General features: G+C 42.4%; 2 protein-coding genes across 2 annotated transcripts; one reads left to right on the plus strand and one right to left on the minus strand.

Moving 5' to 3' along the window:
- Positions 1–1,041: 1,041 nt before the first annotated feature.
- Positions 1,042–7,846, minus strand: lrit3b (leucine-rich repeat, immunoglobulin-like and transmembrane domains 3b). Its single transcript, XM_074661749.1, has 6 exons — positions 7,636–7,846; positions 5,669–6,068; positions 5,026–5,242; positions 2,651–2,944; positions 2,498–2,557; positions 1,042–1,695 (listed from the first exon to the last, which is right to left on the minus strand). Exons 1-6 carry the CDS (start codon positions 7,743–7,745, stop codon positions 1,235–1,237), a joined length of 1,542 nt encoding a protein of 513 aa, XP_074517850.1. The 5' UTR covers positions 7,746–7,846; the 3' UTR covers positions 1,042–1,234.
- Positions 7,847–10,148: 2,302 nt separating this feature from the next.
- On the plus strand, positions 10,149–19,798 carry fam241a (family with sequence similarity 241 member A). The gene is made up of 2 exons (XM_074661666.1): positions 10,149–10,436; positions 16,199–19,798. The coding sequence occupies exons 1-2, from the start codon at positions 10,272–10,274 to the stop codon at positions 16,493–16,495; spliced, it is 462 nt and encodes a 153-aa protein (XP_074517767.1). The 5' UTR covers positions 10,149–10,271; the 3' UTR covers positions 16,496–19,798.
- Positions 19,799–20,913: the final 1,115 nt, after the last annotated feature.

The following is a 20,913-nucleotide window of genomic DNA, read 5'->3' on the forward strand; positions in this document are numbered from 1 at the left end:
TAAGTTTATTTTTTACAGTGACAGTCGTCCTTTAGTAGCAGTTTAATATGATAAAGCCCATCTCAGGGTCTGAAAGGTGAAGCCAATGCTGAAGAGCCTTAAACTTCTTTTTAATAGCCAGCAGGGGGCGCCTCCTCTGGTTGCTAAAAGAAGTCTATGAGAAAATGAGCCTACTTCTCACTTGATTTATTACCTCAGTAAACATTGTAAACATGAGTTTATGGTCTCAATCAATAGTTTCAAGTCTTCTTCAATACAGCATGATGTTCATTTAGTAAAAGTCAAATAGACCATAAAGCAGGGGATGCTTTAGGGCGTGTCTACCTTGTGATTGACAGGTCGCTACCACGGCGTTGTCCGGTCTGGGAGTTGTCCGTGTTTTCGTCTTACAACTTTAACCCTTTCACAGTGTGTTTTCACTTCATCAAAGTTAATTATAACATTTTTGGTTGCCTGAAAACGTCTTATTCAACGTTCAGTTATACTTAGCTCCTCCCTCTCGTGTCACTTCTGGTTGCAAAAAAACAAGATGGCGACGGCCAAAAACCAAGATGGCGACAGCTAAAATGCATAACTCGAGGCTTCAAAACAGCAGTCCACAAACCAACATGTGACGTCACGGTGACTTCATCCACTTCTTATATACAGTCTATGGTTGTCATGTTACCTTGTTACGTTATTATCTTAACACAAATCATGATATTTTTTCTAACCTTAACCGAGTAGTTTTGTTGCCTAAACCTAACCAATCATTTCACAACGATAACCACGTGGCATCGTGCGTTTGTGTGACTTATTTTTGGTTCAGAAACTTTGACATTCAACTTATCCGTGATTTCCAGAAATGTACAAAGCCAACATTATTTTCTGGCGACTGGGTGGAAAATAAATGTCTAAATGAAAAAAAATTGCAGCTCAAATTGTGGGGGCCTTATCCTGCAGGCTGGATCGGACCCCAGGCCAGTAAATTGAGACCTCTGCTGTAAACCCAAACTCCAGGTTTCAAAACATCTTTTGAGAAAACTATAGACATCACAGACATCCTGTGTCACACATTTTATTTTTACCAGCAAGTTACATTTACAGGACAGCTCATCAACAAACATTATTTTTGATCCCCCAAAAAGCCTGGAACACTAAAACTAGAGGATCACAAACAGTTAAGCTTCATTTGCTATCCCATCCCCTTGTTGAAGTCAACCAAGTAACGGATCCAGACCGGCTTCAGTGTATCTCATACAAGTGTTTCTGACAGGAGAGCAGCTCTAGATTTTTCTGGGGGCTCCGGTGTAGACTTGACGGACGTCGTGGTCTTTGCATCTGTTAAGTTCATTTTGCGCCGTTTAATGTACTTGTCTATGTAGACCACTTTCGGAGCCGTCTGGGTCTTGTTAATGGAAGGTGGTGTAATGTTTTGGAGTATCTGATTCTCCTTCACTGAAGGGATGTTGGTGGGAGCTGGAGTCCGGTTGGGCTTCCTGTATTTTGATGATGATTTGGGTGGAGTCTTTTGGGACTTCTTTTTTGGAAGACGGGATAGTCTCGTGACTCCCACCACCTTCAGTTCAATCGGTGCTTCAGATATTCCTGCCATGTTCCGTGCCTGGCAGCGATATTCACCGGCATCCTTGTATGATAACCCGTTCAGGCTGATTATCGACCAGCGAACTCCCACTCGAGGAGATTCCTGCATAACTGGAAAATGAAAAGTTGCACAATCTTAGCTCTTGGCACACTAAACCAGTCTTTTCCCTACACTTAGAGTTTCACACAGGCAGTATTTGAGACCAGACCTAACTAAATCCAAGTGGTACTCCCAATTTGAGACCCAACCCAAGACCTGAAGAAACATTTTTGCTTTATTTCATGTATTACTGACAGCTAGCTCTCCAGAACTAACAACTGGTTGTATTATGTCTTCACTTTTCCCACCGGGCATAGTGCATGATCTCCTATGGACGCAGTGTTGCAAGTATAGATGCTGACTAAAAGGAATATTTCTGCTTTATGTTTAAAAGGGACAGTTCACCCTAAAATCCAAAATACATATTTATCCTGTTACCTGTAGTGCTATTTATCAATCTAGATAGTTTTGGTGTGAGTTGCCAATAGTTGGAGATATCGGCCGTAGAGATGTCTGCAACTAATTGGTCAAAACTTAAACAGGAATTCAAATTTCAGTCTATAATGTATATAGTATAAAAAACATAGAATTGAATTTAATAGATCAACCCCATTGTCACCGATATCCAATCCAGTATCGATATTTTTACATCCTTAATCATGACCTGCGGTTACTCAAGATAATCCACAGACCTTGTTGTGAGCAGTTTCATGGAGGAACTATTTTCTTTCTTCCGATATAGCTGAAGTGAAGTTTTAATAGTACTGGTTTTGATTCATATTCTAAACATGATTATGACCATAAACACATTGCTGTGGGAACCCTGTGTGCTCTAAAAAATTATCTTAAAAGAGACAAGAGAGCTCCACTTACAACTCTCCAAATTCCTGGGTAGCTGGTCAAAGTTCTCAAGGATGTCTTGTTGGCAACAATCTGCACACAGAACCAAATCACACCATGACTTGACTGATGCTCACATCTTAGTAACATCTCTTCATCACCTAATAGTGGCCCTGGATTACTTACCAGCGTAGGCTGAGGTTTTGATCCAGGTCAGGGTCGGTGTTGGGTAGCCGGTGGCGTCACAGCGGAGGATGACGTTGCTGCCCAGTGGAGAGATGACTCTGGTGGCTGCAGGCTGGACTGAAGGCCTCATACAGCGGGACAGCTCAGCCTGGGTCAGCAACATCCCCGACTGACCCAGAGACCTGCGACATATCAGCAGCTGGTCCATGAGAACTACAGGACTCCCCAGGGACATGGACAAGGACGTCACCATGGAGATCTGGCAGTCACACAACCAGGGGTTGTCATGGAGACCTGGATATTCAGGACAGTTTGACTTTTTTACATAATTGTCTTGTTTGTGTCATAAATTTGATGGAAAAACATTGGTGTAATGGCAGGTTTACAAGGGTACACAATAATTGTATTGTTGTTCAGTAGTGGTGTTCTTTGGAACTACTTTCTACTAAAGACATTCTCACCATGAAATCTGGTAACAGTGTCGTCTGTTGACATCCATGTGTGAGGCAGTTTGCTTTTCAGACACTTCTATGTAAAATGCAGTATTAGGAGCAGCAGGTAGCTACTATATAGCACATAGAGCAGTTTTGGGGTCCGGTGCTTTGCTCAAGAGCACCACGGCAGTGCCCAGGAGGTGAACGGGCACCTCTCCAGCTGCCAGTTGGCAGTCCGTACTTGGTCCGTACTAGGTCCCTGCGGACCCTCCGGTTCCCAAGCCAAGTCTCTACGGACTGAGCTACTATCGCCCCAGTATTATATAGCATATTGGATATATCAGAGCCTAAAGAAAGGTATGAAATTCCCGCTCATGTATTGGTGTCTTCAAATTAAATTCATGAGCTTGTATTTACAACATGGGAAGTCGTGTACACAATATGTTTGGCGTTAAAGTGCTTAAGTCCTGAGAACACCGCTGCTAAGCAACGGCGATATTAACTTTTACTGTCGGCGTCTAGAAGCCACAGAGGCTAACAATTTAGCAAGCTAGCAAATGGGTAACATAATGCAGTAAATGCAGAGAGATAATGACAGAGGAGAAAGATGAGGCTGTTGGGAATATCAACATTTTCCTCACACATATTTACTTTAATTACGAAGAATTACAGCACACGACTACATTTACAATATATTAACTTATTATGCACCGAAAAATGAACTTCCATGACCTCCGCCATTTCTGACAACATCAACAAACTCGTCACAACTCGTGAACTCTGAGCTTTCAGAAACTTTCCACTTACGAGGTCGTGAATACGACATGAGGGGGGCGTTCATATGGACTCTTCATGTAAACGCGGTAAACACGACCCCATTTGAAGCACCATATTTTACACTTATGGGAAGTAGGGGTGCTGAGGAGGCTGCAGCATCACCCTGAAATATATATATATAGGTGTATACTATAATATCGGTGGCAGGAAAGAGGTTTCACTTTGTTTTTCATCCGTTTATTGTCAATATGTAGTTTATTTAATACTTCCTGCAATGTTGATTGGATGTGACTGCATAAAAGTGAAGCCACAATATCCCGGTTACGAGAGCTGCCATCTTGAGATTTTGACATCATTTGGAGCCAGACTCTGCTCAGTAGTGATCGGGGGGCTGGAGTCGCGGTATCGAGGTCCCGCCCAAACACCCGCCAGAGCCAATCATGAGCCGAGCACAGCCGCAGCTTGCTAGCATGAGCCACCTAGATGCTACGTTAGCACCACGGTAGCTGTTTGGCTAGAATGACATAACTTTTACAGTACACAATATTTGTTACTTCTGCCAACTTAGCGAACAGCACTACTCTCGACTTCGTGCACTGTAGTCAGTGGGCATGGTTTTCGAAGTAACAAAAATTGTGTTCAGTAAACGATAAATGTCAGTTGGGTGTTGTGAATGATGAACAACTGATTATCAGAGCAACACTTTCAAATAAAATGTCAATGAAGTTTATCAACTCAATTGACAATTTATCGTTCTATTTTTCAATTCCATTATTAATTCGTACGCATTTTCATCACATTCCTTTAAATGATAAACGATAATTTCGTGTTGTGAATGATGAATGTAAGACGGTGAAAATAATGAAACATGGCTGTTTTCATCATATCCCGACTGTTTTAGTCATATCAGCTGTAAATTAACTGTAAACAAACTCCATTTTTCATTTCACATCCATTTTTACGACTCCATTTTCAATTCACATGCATTTTCATCACCACCATTTTTAATTAGTTAATTTTTGTTACCTCCACCCTTCATAGAGTAAAGCTCTATTTATCTGAAATATATTTACACACTGGGCGTCTTCATGTCTAAATCAAGTGTAGCTGCTTTAGACAGCATTAGAATATAAAGTATTTGTATTGCTCCAAAACATACTATACCCAAAATCTTTCTTTGTACTGCTCCTTCCTGTTTTCCTGGGAGAGGAAACCAAAGGTCCAGTAGCTCAGCAGGTAATAAAGTCAACCTGAGGAGAGGAGAGGAGAGGAGAGGAGAGGAGAGGAGAGGAGAGGAGAGGACGGTTGAGGAGAGGAGAGGAGAGGACAGGAGAGGGGAGGAGAGGAGAGAAGAGGAGAGGAGAGGACGGGAGAGGAGAGGAGAGGAGAAGAGATGAGAAGAGAGGGGAGAGGAGGGGAGGAGAGGAGAGGAGAGGAGAGGAGAGGAGAGGAGAGGAGAGGAGAGGAGAGGAGAGGAGAGGAGAGGACGGTTAAGGAGAGGAGAGGAGAGGACAGGAGAGGAGAGGAGAGGAGAGAAGAGATGAGAAGAGAGGGGAGAGGAGGGGAGGAGAGGAGAGGAGAGGAGAGGAGAGGAGAGGAGAGGAGAGGAGAGGAGAGGAGAGGAGAGGAGAGGAGAGGAGAAGAGAGGAGAGGAGAGGAGAGGACGGTTGAGGAGAGGAGAGGAGAGGACAGGAGAGGAGAGGAGAGGAGAGGAGAGGAGAGGAGAGGAGAGGAGAGGAGAGGAGAGGAGAGGAGAGAAAAGTTGAACATACTGACAGCTCTGTAGCTCTCTACATCAGTAGGCTACATGGTTCTGTGGTATCTGGACACACCTGTTGCTGGACAGGTCGAGGTAGGTGATGTTGGGAAGAAAGAGAGCAGCGTGGGCAGGAAGGCTGGACAGACGGTTGTTATGGAGACCCAGAGTCTGGAGGCGGGGCATGTCCCTGAGCCCCTCCCAGGGGAAGGATGTCAGGAGGTTTCCATCCAGACGCAGCTCTCGCAGGGCCCTCAGGTTGACGAAGCTGCTGGGGTGGATGGAGGTGATGGTGTTGTAGGTCAGCCACAGAAAACGCAGCTCCGACAGGTTGTAGAAGGCTGCCCGGGGCACCCTGGAGATCAAGGTCTTCTCTAGACGCAGTTTGACTGTATCAGCTGGGACATTAATGGGAACAGCTGAGATTCCAGGGTCACTGCACTGCACCAACCTGCAATGTCAGGTGATCAAATCATGAAAAATACCATCAGTGTAAATACTCAAACACCATTTTGCCTGTCTGATGCTTTTCATCAGTTATTTATGATAATTATAGTTACCATGAGGATATTTCATTATAAATAAACACATATCTGTCATATTTATAGTTACATTTCTTACCAAAGTGTATGCATTAAGGCCTTACAAACATGCTGAATGTATTTCTAACTGGAAAATTGGTTTCCTAAAGCCTTTGTGTGATTTTAAAAACCTGCATCTTTTACATCAGCTCCCAGCCTTCATCTTCTCCTATGTTATTGCCATATTCCTCCTTTCATAGTGAGCCTGGAGTGTGCCACTTCTGTGCCACAGAGCGGTAATAAAAAAAGAGCTCCAGCAGTGGATCAGATTAATTCATTCATTAAAAAAGTTACAGTTCACCTTTTTCAAATCCAATTATTCATTTTTAATTTGTTAACTTGGAGTTTTATAATGCATAATTTCAATTACTTTTTAATAAGTCAATTTATTGGTCAAGTCAAGTAAATTGATTATAATTAGATGCTGTAAAAGTATGGTCTGGCTCCACAGTACAGGCCTACATCTCAGACATGCTTTCAGTTTCTAACCCCAGCAGATCTATCCGGTCACATGGTGGCAATTTCCTGCATGTGCCCAGAGCACTTTCAAAATCCACTGAGATGGCATTCAGTATTATTACCTGCTGATCTTAGACTTGATCCAACACTGTGTTCTTTTAAAACCAAACTAAAGACCTTCCTTTTCACTCGAACACTTTCTTAAATGAACACATTTGTACAGTATGTGTGTCTGTATACTGTATGTATTTTTATGTGCATGTATACATAGTTGGCTCTTTTTATTTGCACTTTTCTGCTATTTTATTTTGTTTTTATGTAAAGCACTTTGAACTGCTGTTGTATGATATGGTGCTATACAAATGCATTTTAATGTAATTTAATTGAAATTACTACCACCAACAGCACTCGGCATAAAAAATCCACAGGGTGCCTTTAAAGTTTCTCTGTACACAATACAATACAATTTTCTACGTTCACCATTACTTTCTATGTAACATTACTTTCGACAACGATAGGAGTTCGGGAAGAAAACGAGCAGTTCACAGCTGCCTAACGTTAGCCTGTGTTGAAACAAGTAACATCAGCTAAGTTAAAACTGCTTAGCTAACGTTAGTGGGCTAAAGACACTGTCTAGGGAATGCGGTGGTCCCACAGAATAAATTAACTCAATCAATAGGGCAACAGAATGAACACAAAGTAAGCGTCATTCGGTCGGCATCACAAACACACGTACAAAGGGTCATATGATTACACCTTTCTTTTGCAATATGAGATACCATTCAGTGACTAAATATTTACTGATAACAAAATTTGTCACATGATGACATCACCAAATATAACATTTGTTGCATTAGCACTACTGTATTGGTTCCATAGAGCTTCAATAACATGATAATTATTCAAATAGAATATGCTGTAATGAGTAACCACACACAAATACGCAGAGAGATGAGAATGACATCAGCTTCACTCAACCTGAGCTCTGCTACTCCACTGTTCCCATACGTGCAGGCACATAAAAATGGACAGGACTGGACCGCCAACAGAGATGACTGCAAGATGTGAACCAGGACCAGCAGATACATCCTTCATCAGACAAACCGCATACTCAGACGGGCACTTTGTAGCTCCATATTCCCAGTCCTCTCCAGTCTGAGTTTGTGTCCATGGTGCAGAGTGAAACTGAATCCCAGATTAGCTGGGATTACAGTGTTTACAAGCGGCATGTAATCCCACGCATCACTGTCAGTATAACAAATCACAACATCAGGAGAAGCCCCAGCCTTTTTTTGGACTTGAGGACAACTTGATCCCACCACCCCACCCTGTGGAGTATTTCATATTGACCATTAAACATCACACAACAGTCTAAGACAAATAGACATCCTGCTTTTACCTATAAGTAAAAGTATGTATTATGAACAACATTTACCAAAAGCAAAAGTACTCATTATGAAGAAAAATAGCCCCTTTGAGTTTTACAGCATTTTATATATCAATTAATTATTATTACTGCCACATTAATCTGTAAGGACAATGTTTTATTGTTGAGTAGTTTAATGCAAAACATTTTTTTACAGATGTGTTGCATATAGGATTAGAAGCCAAGGCTAATTTGCGCCCCCTGTTCCTGGTTAGGCTACTCTGTTTAACCCTCTGAGACCCTGGTCCCGACCGACTTTACTGTCTTTCAGAGGCTGTAGCAGGTTTAGTTTTACAGCTAGAGCTAGTGAAGCTACAGATATCATATGAAACTAGAAACCAACCAACCAACCATGTCATACTAGCTTGAAAAACTGGCACGGACATTTTCAAAGGGGTCCCTTGACCTCTGACCTCAAGATATGTGAAAGAAAATGGGTTCTATGGGTACCCACGAGTCTCCCCTTTACAGACTTTATGATAATCACATTCAGTTTTTGAATGCAATATATAAATGTGTTATTTTCGCCTATTCTAAAATGTTGTGTTTGAATATTTCAAAAGTGTTTGATACCAAATCACAGCATGCCTTGGTGCACCTCTATGGTGTCCCTCAAGGTCTTGGTGTCTTAATGTGGTATTTTGGAGGGATTATTGATCATTTTTATCAATTCTCGAGTGGAAAAAAATGGTTCACTAAAGTATTACCCACCATGCACCCAGTAGTACCCAACATGCACCCAGTATTACCAGCCATGCACCGAGTATTACCCACCATGCACCCAGTATTACCCATCATGCACCCAGTATTACCAACCATGCACCGAGTATTACCCACCATGCACCCAGTATTACCCATCATCCACCCAGTATTACCCACCATGCACCCAGTATTACCCACCATGCACCGAGTATTACCCACCATGCACCCAGTATTACCCACCATGCACCCAGTATTACCAACCATGCACCCAGTATTACCCACCATGCACCCAGTATTACCCACCATGCACCGAGTATTACCCACCATGCACCGAGTATTACCCACCATGCACCCAGTATTACCCATCATGCACCCAGTATTACCAACCATGCACCGAGTATTACCCACCATGCACCCAGTATTACCCATCATCCACCCAGTATTACCCACCATGCACCCAGTATTACCCACCATGCACCGAGTATTACCCACCATGCACCCAGTATTACCCACCATGCACCCAGTATTACCAACCATGCACCCAGTATTACCCACCATGCACCCAGTATTACCCATCATGCACCCAGTATTACCAACCATTACCCGCCATGCACCCAGTATTACCAACCATGCACCCAGTATTACCCACCATGCACCAGTATTACCCATCATGCACCCAGTATTACCAACCATTACCCACCATGTACCCAGTATTACCAACCATGCACCCAGTATTACCCACCATGCACCCAGTATTACCCACCATGCACCGAGTATTACCCACCATGCACCGAGTATTACCCACCATGCACCCAGTATTACCCATCATGCACCCAGTATTACCAACCATGCACCGAGTATTACCCACCATGCACCCAGTATTACCCATCATCCACCCAGTATTACCCACCATGCACCCAGTATTACCCACCATGCACCGAGTATTACCCACCATGCACCCAGTATTACCCACCATGCACCCAGTATTACCAACCATGCACCCAGTATTACCCACCATGCACCCAGTATTACCCATCATGCACCCAGTATTACCAACCATTACCCGCCATGCACCCAGTATTACCAACCATGCACCCAGTATTACCCACCATGCACCAGTATTACCCATCATGCACCCAGTATTACCAACCATTACCCACCATGCACCCAGTATTACCAACCATGCACCCAGTATTACCCACCATGCACTCAGTATTACCAACCATGCATCCAGTATTATTACAGGCTTTCTGAGTAGAGCAGCAGTAGTGCTGTAGTTACTCTCCCGGCCTGTAGGTGGCGCTTGGTGACGTATGCAGAGCTGCTGCTTTGCTATTGGATGAAGTTGAGCTCTATCGTGAACGCGCGGCGCGCCTCTGAGGGCGGACATTGGGATGGTGTGCTCTCAGTCACTCCTCCTCCTCCACTCAGCTCTACTCGCATGTTTTGATTCCTGAAAGTTCTTGTCGGTGGACCAGCTGTAAAAATGTCCACTGTACCGCCACCAGCTAGTGACCGGTATGTTTTCCGCCGACGGGAGTTTGAGGAGCTGCCGTCAGAGACCCAGAGACGCTGGATTACTCCTCCTCAACATGTCCCCGGTGCCCGGCAGCAGCCCGCACTACACCAGCAGCCACACCGACAACACCGGGTAAACATAAAGTACACTAACGAGCTAGCTGTAGCCGGGTATTAGTGTCGCCCAGACACCGGACATCCATGGACCGATACTCGGGAGTGGTTGTACGGAGTCTGAGCTGAGCTCTGCGAGGTTATAGTCTAGTAACAGAAACTAGTTAGTGGAGGTTTAACTTCCTGTGACCTCAGGTTGAACCGCTGTCAGTTAGCAGTTATCTTATGTAAACAAGCCAGCGGCTGAACCAAACTCCTGTTAATAATCTGACACTTAGAGCTTTCGCTTCAAAGGCAAGCGATACAAACCTGATAGAAACACGACTTGTGAATATTACGAAAGAACAGGTTCAGTAATCCAAGTCGGGATATATATGAGTAATAATACAGTAGGTTAGTTTATACACAGCGAAGTGGAGGGTAGCTTCTCTTAAGCTTTTCAACCCATGTCTCACTGTGTGTCTTTACGTTAAATTAAACGCTTTTTCAATGTAGTTTGGTGGCATTTTCTCCTCACAAGAAAGAACATAATGTGCCAGGATCCGGCCTTATCTTGAGTTCAGTAATACTTTGTCTGTTTAATAAAGTGGGAGATAGCCTATTGTATCACAATGTATTATCAAATAGAGTTTGTTCATGTTGGACTGACACTATTACAGTTTTTCTCGATTGTTTACACACATTTTCTGAAAGCATGCCTCATACTCTCAGAACTCTATACACAAATCAAAAAAACACACACACAATGGGCAAAACCCCTCAATTCTCCTGCAAAATTAAACTTTACATTCAAAACAATGTAATTTCTTCTCAAAATGGTATTTTGTTTTCAAATGACACACACAAACCATCATATGAATAGACATTTATAAGAACCAGTTGAACACTGATGTGCTCAATGTAAAACACTATGATGAATGGAAAACACTTCTTCTCCATTCATCATAATGACTTAGGCCTTTTTTTTGTTCAGTGTTACACTTACTACAGACAGTACTTACATAAGTGTGTTGTAAAATATTTTAGAATATTGTTTTTATACTCAGAATACACAAATACACGGTAACAAATATATTTTATTTTCCCCACAAAAACAATGTACACAGTGTACATCCCAACCAACACAAAGTTGCACATACAGTGGTCTACATACAAAACAACAGAAGAATTTACTGTATACAGTTACAGTAAAAAAAACCGAAAAAAAAAACTATGCTGCATCCTCTCTTCTGTTTCGGTCTGGCCACAGCACCTCATCCACATCACAAGCAATGTTTTCCCTGGCCAAGCAGCGGGGGAAATATCGCTTAGCATGTCGAATCCAGCCATGAAAAGCATCAACTGCTATATCTCCACATGCGTCTTCCATAACTTGGAGAAGGGGTATACGCGTTTGTGGATTTCGGTCATACACTTTCCATCTCCAGGCAGAAAAGAATTCCTCAATAGGATTGAGGAATGGAGAATATGGAGGGAGATAAACAACTAAAAAGCGTGGGTGGGCAGTGAACCAGTTACGAACCAGAGCAGCCCGGTGGAAACTTACGTTGTCCCAAATGACAACGTACCTGAGCTGCTCTGGGCCGTCTATCTGATCTGGCGGAATGAGTGTGTTGTGTAGGGTGTCCAGGAATCTGATCAGATGGGCAGTGTTGTAGGGGCCAAGGGTAGCATGGTGATGGATGACGCCATGGTGGGTAATCGCTGCACACATTGTGATGTTCCCTCCGCGCTGGCCAGGGACTTCAACAATGGCACGCTGGCCGATGATATTCCTTCCCCTCGTTCGTCTTTTTGTGAGGTTGAATCCAACCTCATCAATGAAGATGAACTGGTGCTCCACTACAGCCACCTCTAGCTCAAGGACTCTCTGAAACAGACATGGAGTGGTCACTATTGTGAAGCACAATCATTATGATTACAATACAGAAATATGTATAATTTATGCAGTGTTGAGAGTATGCATCAATTGTGGGATTGTATAGGACTTACTTGCACATAGTTATATCGCAATTCTTTGACTCTTTCTGAATTGCGTTCAAATGGCACCCTGTTGACCTGCTTCATCCTCAGATTATTTCTGCGCAAGACACGGTCCAGTGTTGATAAGCTTACCCTATCAATATTTTGAAATATCTCATTGTTTCTATTATTTTTCTTTGTATTTGCCGTAATGTTATGGCGTTATTTTCTAGGACCATGTTCATGATTTCAGTTTCCTGTTCAGGAGACAGAAGACGTTCCCGACCACCTTGTGTTGGTAATCTTTCAGTTCTGCAATACAAATAGTAAAATACTGTAAATACTGTGTAGGAATACATTTCCCAAATACTTGAAACATACTTTATTTTTACAGTCCTACAGAACAGTCCACAGGCAATACTGTACTACTGTACTCATTGAGTACTGTATTGATATGCAGTACTGCAATTTTCTAGTGAGAGTAGATGTCTTACCTATTCTCATTTCGGAAAGTCCGGATGATGGATGCTACAGTGTACCTGCTCAAATTTGGCTGTACTCTTTGCCCAGCCTCCCTCATTGTTAGACCATGGTTGACCACATGGTCAACCAAAGTGGCTCGGATCTCATCAGAGATTACGGTCCTTGGCCTTCCTCGTCCTCCCCCTCGTCCTCGTCCTCGTCCTCGTCCTCGTCCTCGTCCTCCCTGTCCTCCTCCTCTTACTCTCACCTCTGGCTCTGGCTCTGCCTCTGTTTCCAATGTTGGCATCCATTGCTCCAAAACAGAAGAGCTCACCTGTTGCCCTTTTATGCTAAAGCTCTGATTGCTAATTGTAACACTGTGTGACAGGTGTTTGCCCATGTGATGAGTCAGTGTGCATAGTAGGGCAATTGACTTTAGAATTTTGAATGACAGTGTGTTCCTTGTGAAAACGAGATTTTCTTCATGAAAATTGGGCCAAATGCAGAGAATTGTGTGTAGTGTTTTGAAAAAAAGTGTGTTTTAGAACTGCAATTTGAGTGTAAAGCAGGAATTGTGCTTGTAGTTTAGCAGAATTGGTTCAGGGGGTTGGTGCATGAGTTACATGTTGTGGTCATTGTGTGTCAAGTACCAGTATTTGTGTGTAAACAATTGAGAAAAACTGTAATAGCCCCCCCAGCCCAGCTACAGTAGTAGGGCTCTAACTACTATTTGAACGTTACTATGTCCACAATGTAAACACAATGGGAGTTCAGACTGCTAACACCAAACAACAGTGAGGCCTTGGTACGTGTTAGCCTATTAATTCAAAAGTAAACTGACTGTTTTTGGTGGAATTATTGGATAATTATTATCTCCTTATAGATCCCAGGTTTGTTATTGTACAACCATTTTGCTAGTTGTTAGGATTCAGCATTATTATTATTTGCAAGAGTACAAACATCCTTCAGTCTAACAAGTAAAAACACCTTTTTTAACACACACAATTGATTTATATGAGTGTCACTGTCTTTGATGTATGTCCAGTGCTTATTATAGTTCACAGTGGTAACGCCTTCCTGGAATGAAGGTTCCAAGTTTTAGTTTATGACTTGTCATTTCACTGTTGTCTGTAAGATTCACTTATCAGGGTGTAGCCTGAGTTGTGCTGCTTTCTAGTAGTACGTTTTTTTCCTGCCTGTGGTAATTTCCCTTATGCTAGTGAGCAGTTCAGAAAGTCAGCAGGTGAAATGTATAAGGCTGCATTCACATCAAATCAGACATTGCTGCGATTAGGGCAGGGATGTTACGTGGGAGTGTCACTTAAATGGCCCATTTCTGTGACATCATGTTGTGAACTTAAACCCTGCACGACAATTAACGTCTATGTGCTCCCTCGTGGCAGGGTTGTACAGCTCATGAAAGGTCATCAGGGCGGCCACAAAGAGTAGAGAAGCAAAGAGGCGGAACTCTGGTGCTTTTTTGAGTAGCGCTGCCGCCATTTTGGACTGAAAACGCCAATGAGTCCATGGCCACGGATGTATAAAGAGACGTCTGTAAATCAGAGGTTGATTTTTTTTTCTTTAGGTAAATCAACTTCCCAGTAGGAACACTTAAATATCCCTCATTTAAATCATGATGTCCTAAAAGTAGTCAAATGAACTAACAGCTGAATCCAGAGTAAACAGTGGAACGCTACAAGGTTCTTCTTCCTGTGGGCGTCTTCCAGCCTGATCGCTGGTTACGCGATTGGCCACCGCAGCGTGACCTCGATCTGAAGTTGAATCGGCTTCAACCTTTCACCACAGGGCTGCTGCTTCCCCTGTGGTCCCCACCACAGCATAAACACACTACCCACATTCAAATGAATGGGAGGACTGGTGTTTTTACCACAACGCCTGACTTGACTATGAATCAGCCTTTAGAGCAACTGTAGTGTGAACCATGGCAGACATGATGGGGCGTGTCTCACGATGTTCTATCATTATATAGTGAAATGGGATTACAGGCTGCCACAGCATTACTGCTTCAGTTACATTATACACAGACGGGGCAGTGATAACACAGCTCAGAAGATTGCATCATCATCAACATCAACAAGTCTGTCCACAATAACAAAGATGTCACGATGACGATGTCATTCACATTTCACGGAGGCTAAATGCTGTTAATAAACTGAATAATGGGTTAGATAAGGTAATGATCAATCAATAACAAAGGTCAGTATATGGCCTACGCTAGCTCGCTAACTGGCACACCTAAATCTGAAGTGTAGTGATGTCACTTCTAGTCAGTGCACTTAGTGAGGAAATGACCACACTGCTTTTTACAATGCATTCTGGGAATTGTCTAATGTTATAATGTGGAAGTCACTGTAATTACTGTTAACTTGTACTTTCAGCTTCCAGTTAGATTAACAGCTAGGAACTGTGTCACGCTTTCCGTTACTAGATGTGGGAGGTCATGATAGTTGTATGAAGAGATGATAACTGGTAATAGTAGATTTGAACTGAATGTTTGAGACAGTGGGGGGGGGGGGGGGGGGTTGTATTTAACTATCTAACCAGGGATGTATTGATCAAGTGTTTTTGGCGTAGTTGTCTGCAGTTTGATCTTTATGTAAGGGATAATGTACAGCGAGCCGGTCATTGTTGTGAAAGAATCCCCGACAGGGCGATGCTGCAAGCGGAGGGGTCTCTCATCACCCTGAAGGGGAGGGAAAGTTAAACTTTTCCCAACTTCTAGTTTGGCCACACTTCACAGCTTTTTTCTCCTGACATTGCAGGGCAGCTCTTCACACTTCGCCGCTTCTCTGGTGTGAATTCGGCTCAAGCACTCTACACATATTGAGCATCATCTTTTCTTGTAAAATGTCTGTCTGTAACGCCGGCGTTGTCACAAGGTTATTAACATTTTACAAGAGAAATGGGCATTACAGTAACAGAATATTAATTCACATTTGATCAGCGCTGCCTAGTTTGATCGATTTGATTGGATTTTGCGAGCGATTGACAGCTGCCTCCGTTCAGTTTTTGAAAGTTTTAAACAAAAATTCTGGCCCGATCTTACACATTACGCCTTTAAAGAGAAACAACAGTCTCACATGTCCTATTAAAAATGCCTGCAAGCCTCCTTTTGTTTTATTTCAATGCTACATGAGAGAAGGGTCAGAGTGGGAACAACCTTTGTGAGTGAGAAAAAATCTGGTCTAAAAGGTTACAGGTTAAAACGAAACCCAATTACTATTGAATGAGGAATATGAACAGTTTAGACAGCTGTTCATTACTGATATGGATTTTACTACCAAGTGATTGCGTGGGATATGTGTTCATAACCGGTCCTGACCTTTTCCTCCACAGGTTGATGGCAGCCGGACCCGACCCGGACCTCCCAGTGACCCCAGCACCAGATGGCTTCAGGAGAACGACCCCACCACCAGAGAGCCTCAGCTGGACGACTGCGAGCGGATGGGGACGCTGTTCGGGATGCTCAACAAGTGTCTGCGGGCGATGGGCTTCAGCCAGATGTACTTTGGGGACAAGATAGTGGAACCAGTAGTGATTGTGTTCTTCTGGCTGCTGCTCTGGTTCCTGGGTATCCAGGCCCTGGGACTGGTGGGAACTCTGTGCATCATCATCATCTACATCCAGAAGTAATGAGAGCGGATGGTCAGAGTCGGAGCCTGCTGTTTTTCTTTCTTTAATGCTTACATATGCGGGACTCATTTCATGCTATTGGATGTTTGGATTGGATTCTGCAGTGGATCTGTGCTTTTAGAGGGGGGTGGGAGGGCAGCAGCTGTGGTACTGCTCTGTAGTGATGGTGGCTCAGCAGGTTTCTAGAAATGGTTGTTGAGTCAGTAAATCCAAAGCTGGGTCCATTCTTCAGGACCGTCAGGTCTGGAACAGGAGTGGTGACGTTGTTGATTTAAAGGAACATGAAGACATTGTGGGGAAATGGTTAGTTTCTGTTTGAATCAGAGGCTGCAGAGAGGAGGCCAGGAGGTCCAGCACTCAGGAAACACAACTTCACACGTCTATTTGTGGAGGGTTTCACTTTAAGCAGCAGTAGGCAGGTTGGAGCAAATATGATTTAAACAAAAAAGTTATTTTTATAAAATGGTCACTATATCCTGACAGTAGTATATGAGACAGGTAATCTGAAAAAAAATTATGTCCCTCTGTGTCCTCCGCTGCTCCTAATGATATCTGCAAGATTTCATAGACCGGAGGAAAACAACCAATCAGAGCCGAGCTGGTGTCTTGCCGTCTCTCAGCAGCTGTCAATCAATCATGAACTCTGATCAAACGGTCAAACTAGGCAGCGCTGATCAAATATTAATTAATATTCTGTTACTGTAATGCCTATTTCTGGTATAAATATCATGCCATGTTGAGATCAGTTGAGGAAATACCAATTACCGCCCACCAGCCGGAGCAAACTTTCAAATTTTACAGCTAATCAGTACACTACAAGATGTTTCTGACAGCATTTGAGGAGAGAAATAGTCATTACAGTAACAGAATATTGATTCATATTTGATCAGCGCTGCCTAGTTTGCCAAGTTTGATCGGAGTTTGTGAGTGATTGACAGCTGCCTCCGTTGAATGAACAGCCAATAGGAACGCTCTCTCTCTGAAATGACATGTGATTGGTCAAAGTCTCCCATCAGGGGCTAGATTTTGCCTGAAAACAGAGCCATGAGGAGGAGCAGAAGTCTAGTTTTCTCTCAGAACACTTGAATTACAATATGCTGAAAGGTTATTATGGGATATTAGCCCAATGATGCCAAAAATATACTGTCTACTGCATGTTTAATAAGATCTTCGCTAACATACAGTATGTTTATTGGGGTGTACAAACGCAGCAGTAACATGACTCCAATAATCAATCATAAGAAACCGTGTCTGAATGTAAAGCTGACAAACAGAACACGTTAAGTTCTTGTGAAACCTTTTTTTGCTGTAAAATGTTTACTTTTGAATAGATACTAGGGATGCACAGTGTGTTGATGGCTGATAAATGAGATAACATAATTATTGATATTGTTCCAATAGTGGAATTTCAGCCGGTATTTACGTCCAGTATTCAACAGACTTTTTTGCTGTGGAGAGGCAAAGAACGTATATCGCCAAGAAGTGAAAGTCAGTTTGTTCCATTGCAACGTCAGCACCCAGCAGCAGAGCTACGCTTCCGCCATTTTGGACTGAAAGCGACAACGGGACGCCAGTAAAACGTTCCGCCTAGAAAGAGCTGTACAAAAGTACAACTAAATGACTTCTATTCTATTATCATATTCTACTGAAATGGCCTGTGTTGAACAATAACATATTCTAAATATAATAAGCATTTTCAGTCCAAAATGGCGGCAGCTCTAACTTTCTCTCGTCTGCTCTCTGTGTCTTGGTGCCTGTTCTTGCCGGATTAGCCTCCTCCCTCTACCAGATGAAATGGTTATCGGTTATAGATCCAGCTGGAAGCCTTCTTCATTTAAAGGGAACTGACAGAAATGTGAAGTATGCAATTAATGATTTCTCACATTCATGGAAAGATAAATTGATAAATTGAGATAAAACTTCCATTTTGTAAAAACTAAACCTTCATACTGGATACTGGTGTTCCAGTTTATCTCTGCTCCTGTTGCAGAGCTGCAGTGACACACTGAACCTTAATGTAGCTACACTGGAGAGTTCAGCTGACTAACTGACACTCACAACGTTTATTTCTGTGTAGAGCCACTCAGTATACTGATGTCAATATTATCATATCAGATAGGGCTGCACAATTAATCAAATATTATTCGCAAGCACGATTTTGACTTCCCACAATTAAATGAACACGATCGCCTGCAATATTAACGTTTTAAAATGCGTGCAACCTCGCCGCTTCCAGGGGCCGTGGACTCGATGCTCGCTGCGCCCCTCTCTTCCTGCAGGGAGGGACGTGGCTCTCGTCGCGACGTTCAACCGGGCGGACCGTCCTGCGTCTGCGGCGATGTCCACAACCCACCGACCCGTCTTGAAGCTAGTCTCGTTTACCACGCTCTGTGGCTGTGACTTTTTTGCCTGTCGTCACCATTCATATCTACACAACCAATGTGTTTACGAGAACACACAATTATATATCCAGCCTCTTAATTTAGCTCTCAAAGTGCACCAGGTTGATGCATCATTTCATATCGCAATATACAGTATATAGCTGGAAAACATATATTGCAATTTCAGTATTTTCCGACATGGTGCAGGCCTGATTTGTACATTAACAGGGATGTAGCACAGCATGGAAGTGAAAGCAGTGCGCCGTTCATTTAAATGTGAAAGTGCAATCAAAATTTTGTCGCTAAAAATCAATGAATAATCGTGATCTCAATGTTGATAAAAATGAATCGTGATTATCATTTTGTCCATAATCGTGCAGCCCTAATATCAGACTAGATATTGTTTTGAATGTAGAGTAATTCTTCAAAGGCAGGTTGAAGGAAAATGAATCAAACACACCTGAATATCTAACAGTATGGGAGCACCAGAAGGTGGATTCTTGTTTGATTTGAGCTTTTCATATTTTTTCTTCAGGTAGTCTCAGGTAGTTTTTGGACATATTTTTCCTCTTCTATGAATTGTATTATTTGAATGTGCAGATGTCCAGGTTAACTGACCACACACTGTTGTAGAAGAACTGAACTGTAGTCATCACACTGACTGAAGTTTACTACTGAGTAGAGAAGTTATCCAGGGCAAACATCATTAACAGATGGTGACGTACATTACGCTCGCCACTGACTTACTGTACACATGCTGCATTTGTTCTTATTTTAAGACAATGTAATGAATTATTTTGAAGATAAATTATTGTTTATAAGGTATTTGCACTGAGAGTTTTATGCAAACGAATATACGAAGGAATATATTGAATCAAAATGTGTTGCAAGATCTGTGATTAAAAGCGAGCGTTCCTAAAAATGTTCTTTGGTTGTCACTGAGTTCTACAGCAACGCCTGTTTGTCACAGTCTGTTATTATAAGTCTATGCACTGTGGATCGTAGATTTAAAGGAATACTTCACCCACAAAATGACCATTGTATATCAATTCCTCACCCTGTGTTACCTTGAATTCTAGAAGAAAACTTAGTTTTTCTCTCATGCTTCCACTGTGAACGGAGAATAAAAAAACAGAAAAGTCTTAATGAATTGAAGTAAACGGGGGCCGCGTTAAACAAAACTGTGTCAAAACATCCATTTACAAACTCTCACACAACTCATTGCAATACAATCCAAGTCTCATTTATGCAGTCGTATGCTCACTACTTCCCAAACACATGCATCTTCAATAAAACCTACTATTTAAAACACTTCCATACGTGTCACACTTGCAAAAGTGCGCTACTCGTCCGTGCGAGTCAGTTTTGTGTTCCATGTCATACTAGCTTGTCGTGAAGGAGGTTAAATAACGCTCCAAACTTACGCTACATTTTGGCAAGGAAAAACTGTCATGTCCATTTTCAAAGGGGTCCCTTGACCTCTGACCTCCAGATATGTGAATGTAAATGGGTTCTATGGGTACCCACGAGTCTCCCCTTTACAGACATGCCCACTTTATGATCATCCCATGCAGTTTGGGGCAAGTCATAGTCAAGTCAGCACACTGACACACTGACAGCTGTTGTTGCCTGTTGGGCTGCAGTTTGCCATGTTATGATTTGAGCATATTGTTTTATGCTAAATGCAGTACCTGTGAGGGTTTCTGGACAATATCTGTCATTGTTTTGTGTTAATTGATTTCCAATAATATATATATATACATACATTTGCAATAAAGCAGCATATTTGTCCAATTCCACGTTGATAAGAGTATTAAATACTTGACAAATCTCCCTTTAAGATACATTTTGAACAAAAAATGTGATTCATTTGAGATTATTCGCGATTAACTATTTTAATCTATTGACAGCCCTAGTTCAACAAGTTGGGAGGAACAAGTTGGTTCATGAATTAACGGTCTCATAACACATTTCCAACGAAAACAAAAACACATTTCTGTCAGACTATGTTTTTTAAAATATTGTCTTTGGTTCCAA

This window comes from Sebastes fasciatus, chromosome 15, assembly GCF_043250625.1.
Source record: "Sebastes fasciatus isolate fSebFas1 chromosome 15, fSebFas1.pri, whole genome shotgun sequence".
NCBI classification, from domain to species: Eukaryota; Metazoa; Chordata; class Actinopteri; order Perciformes; family Sebastidae; genus Sebastes; species Sebastes fasciatus.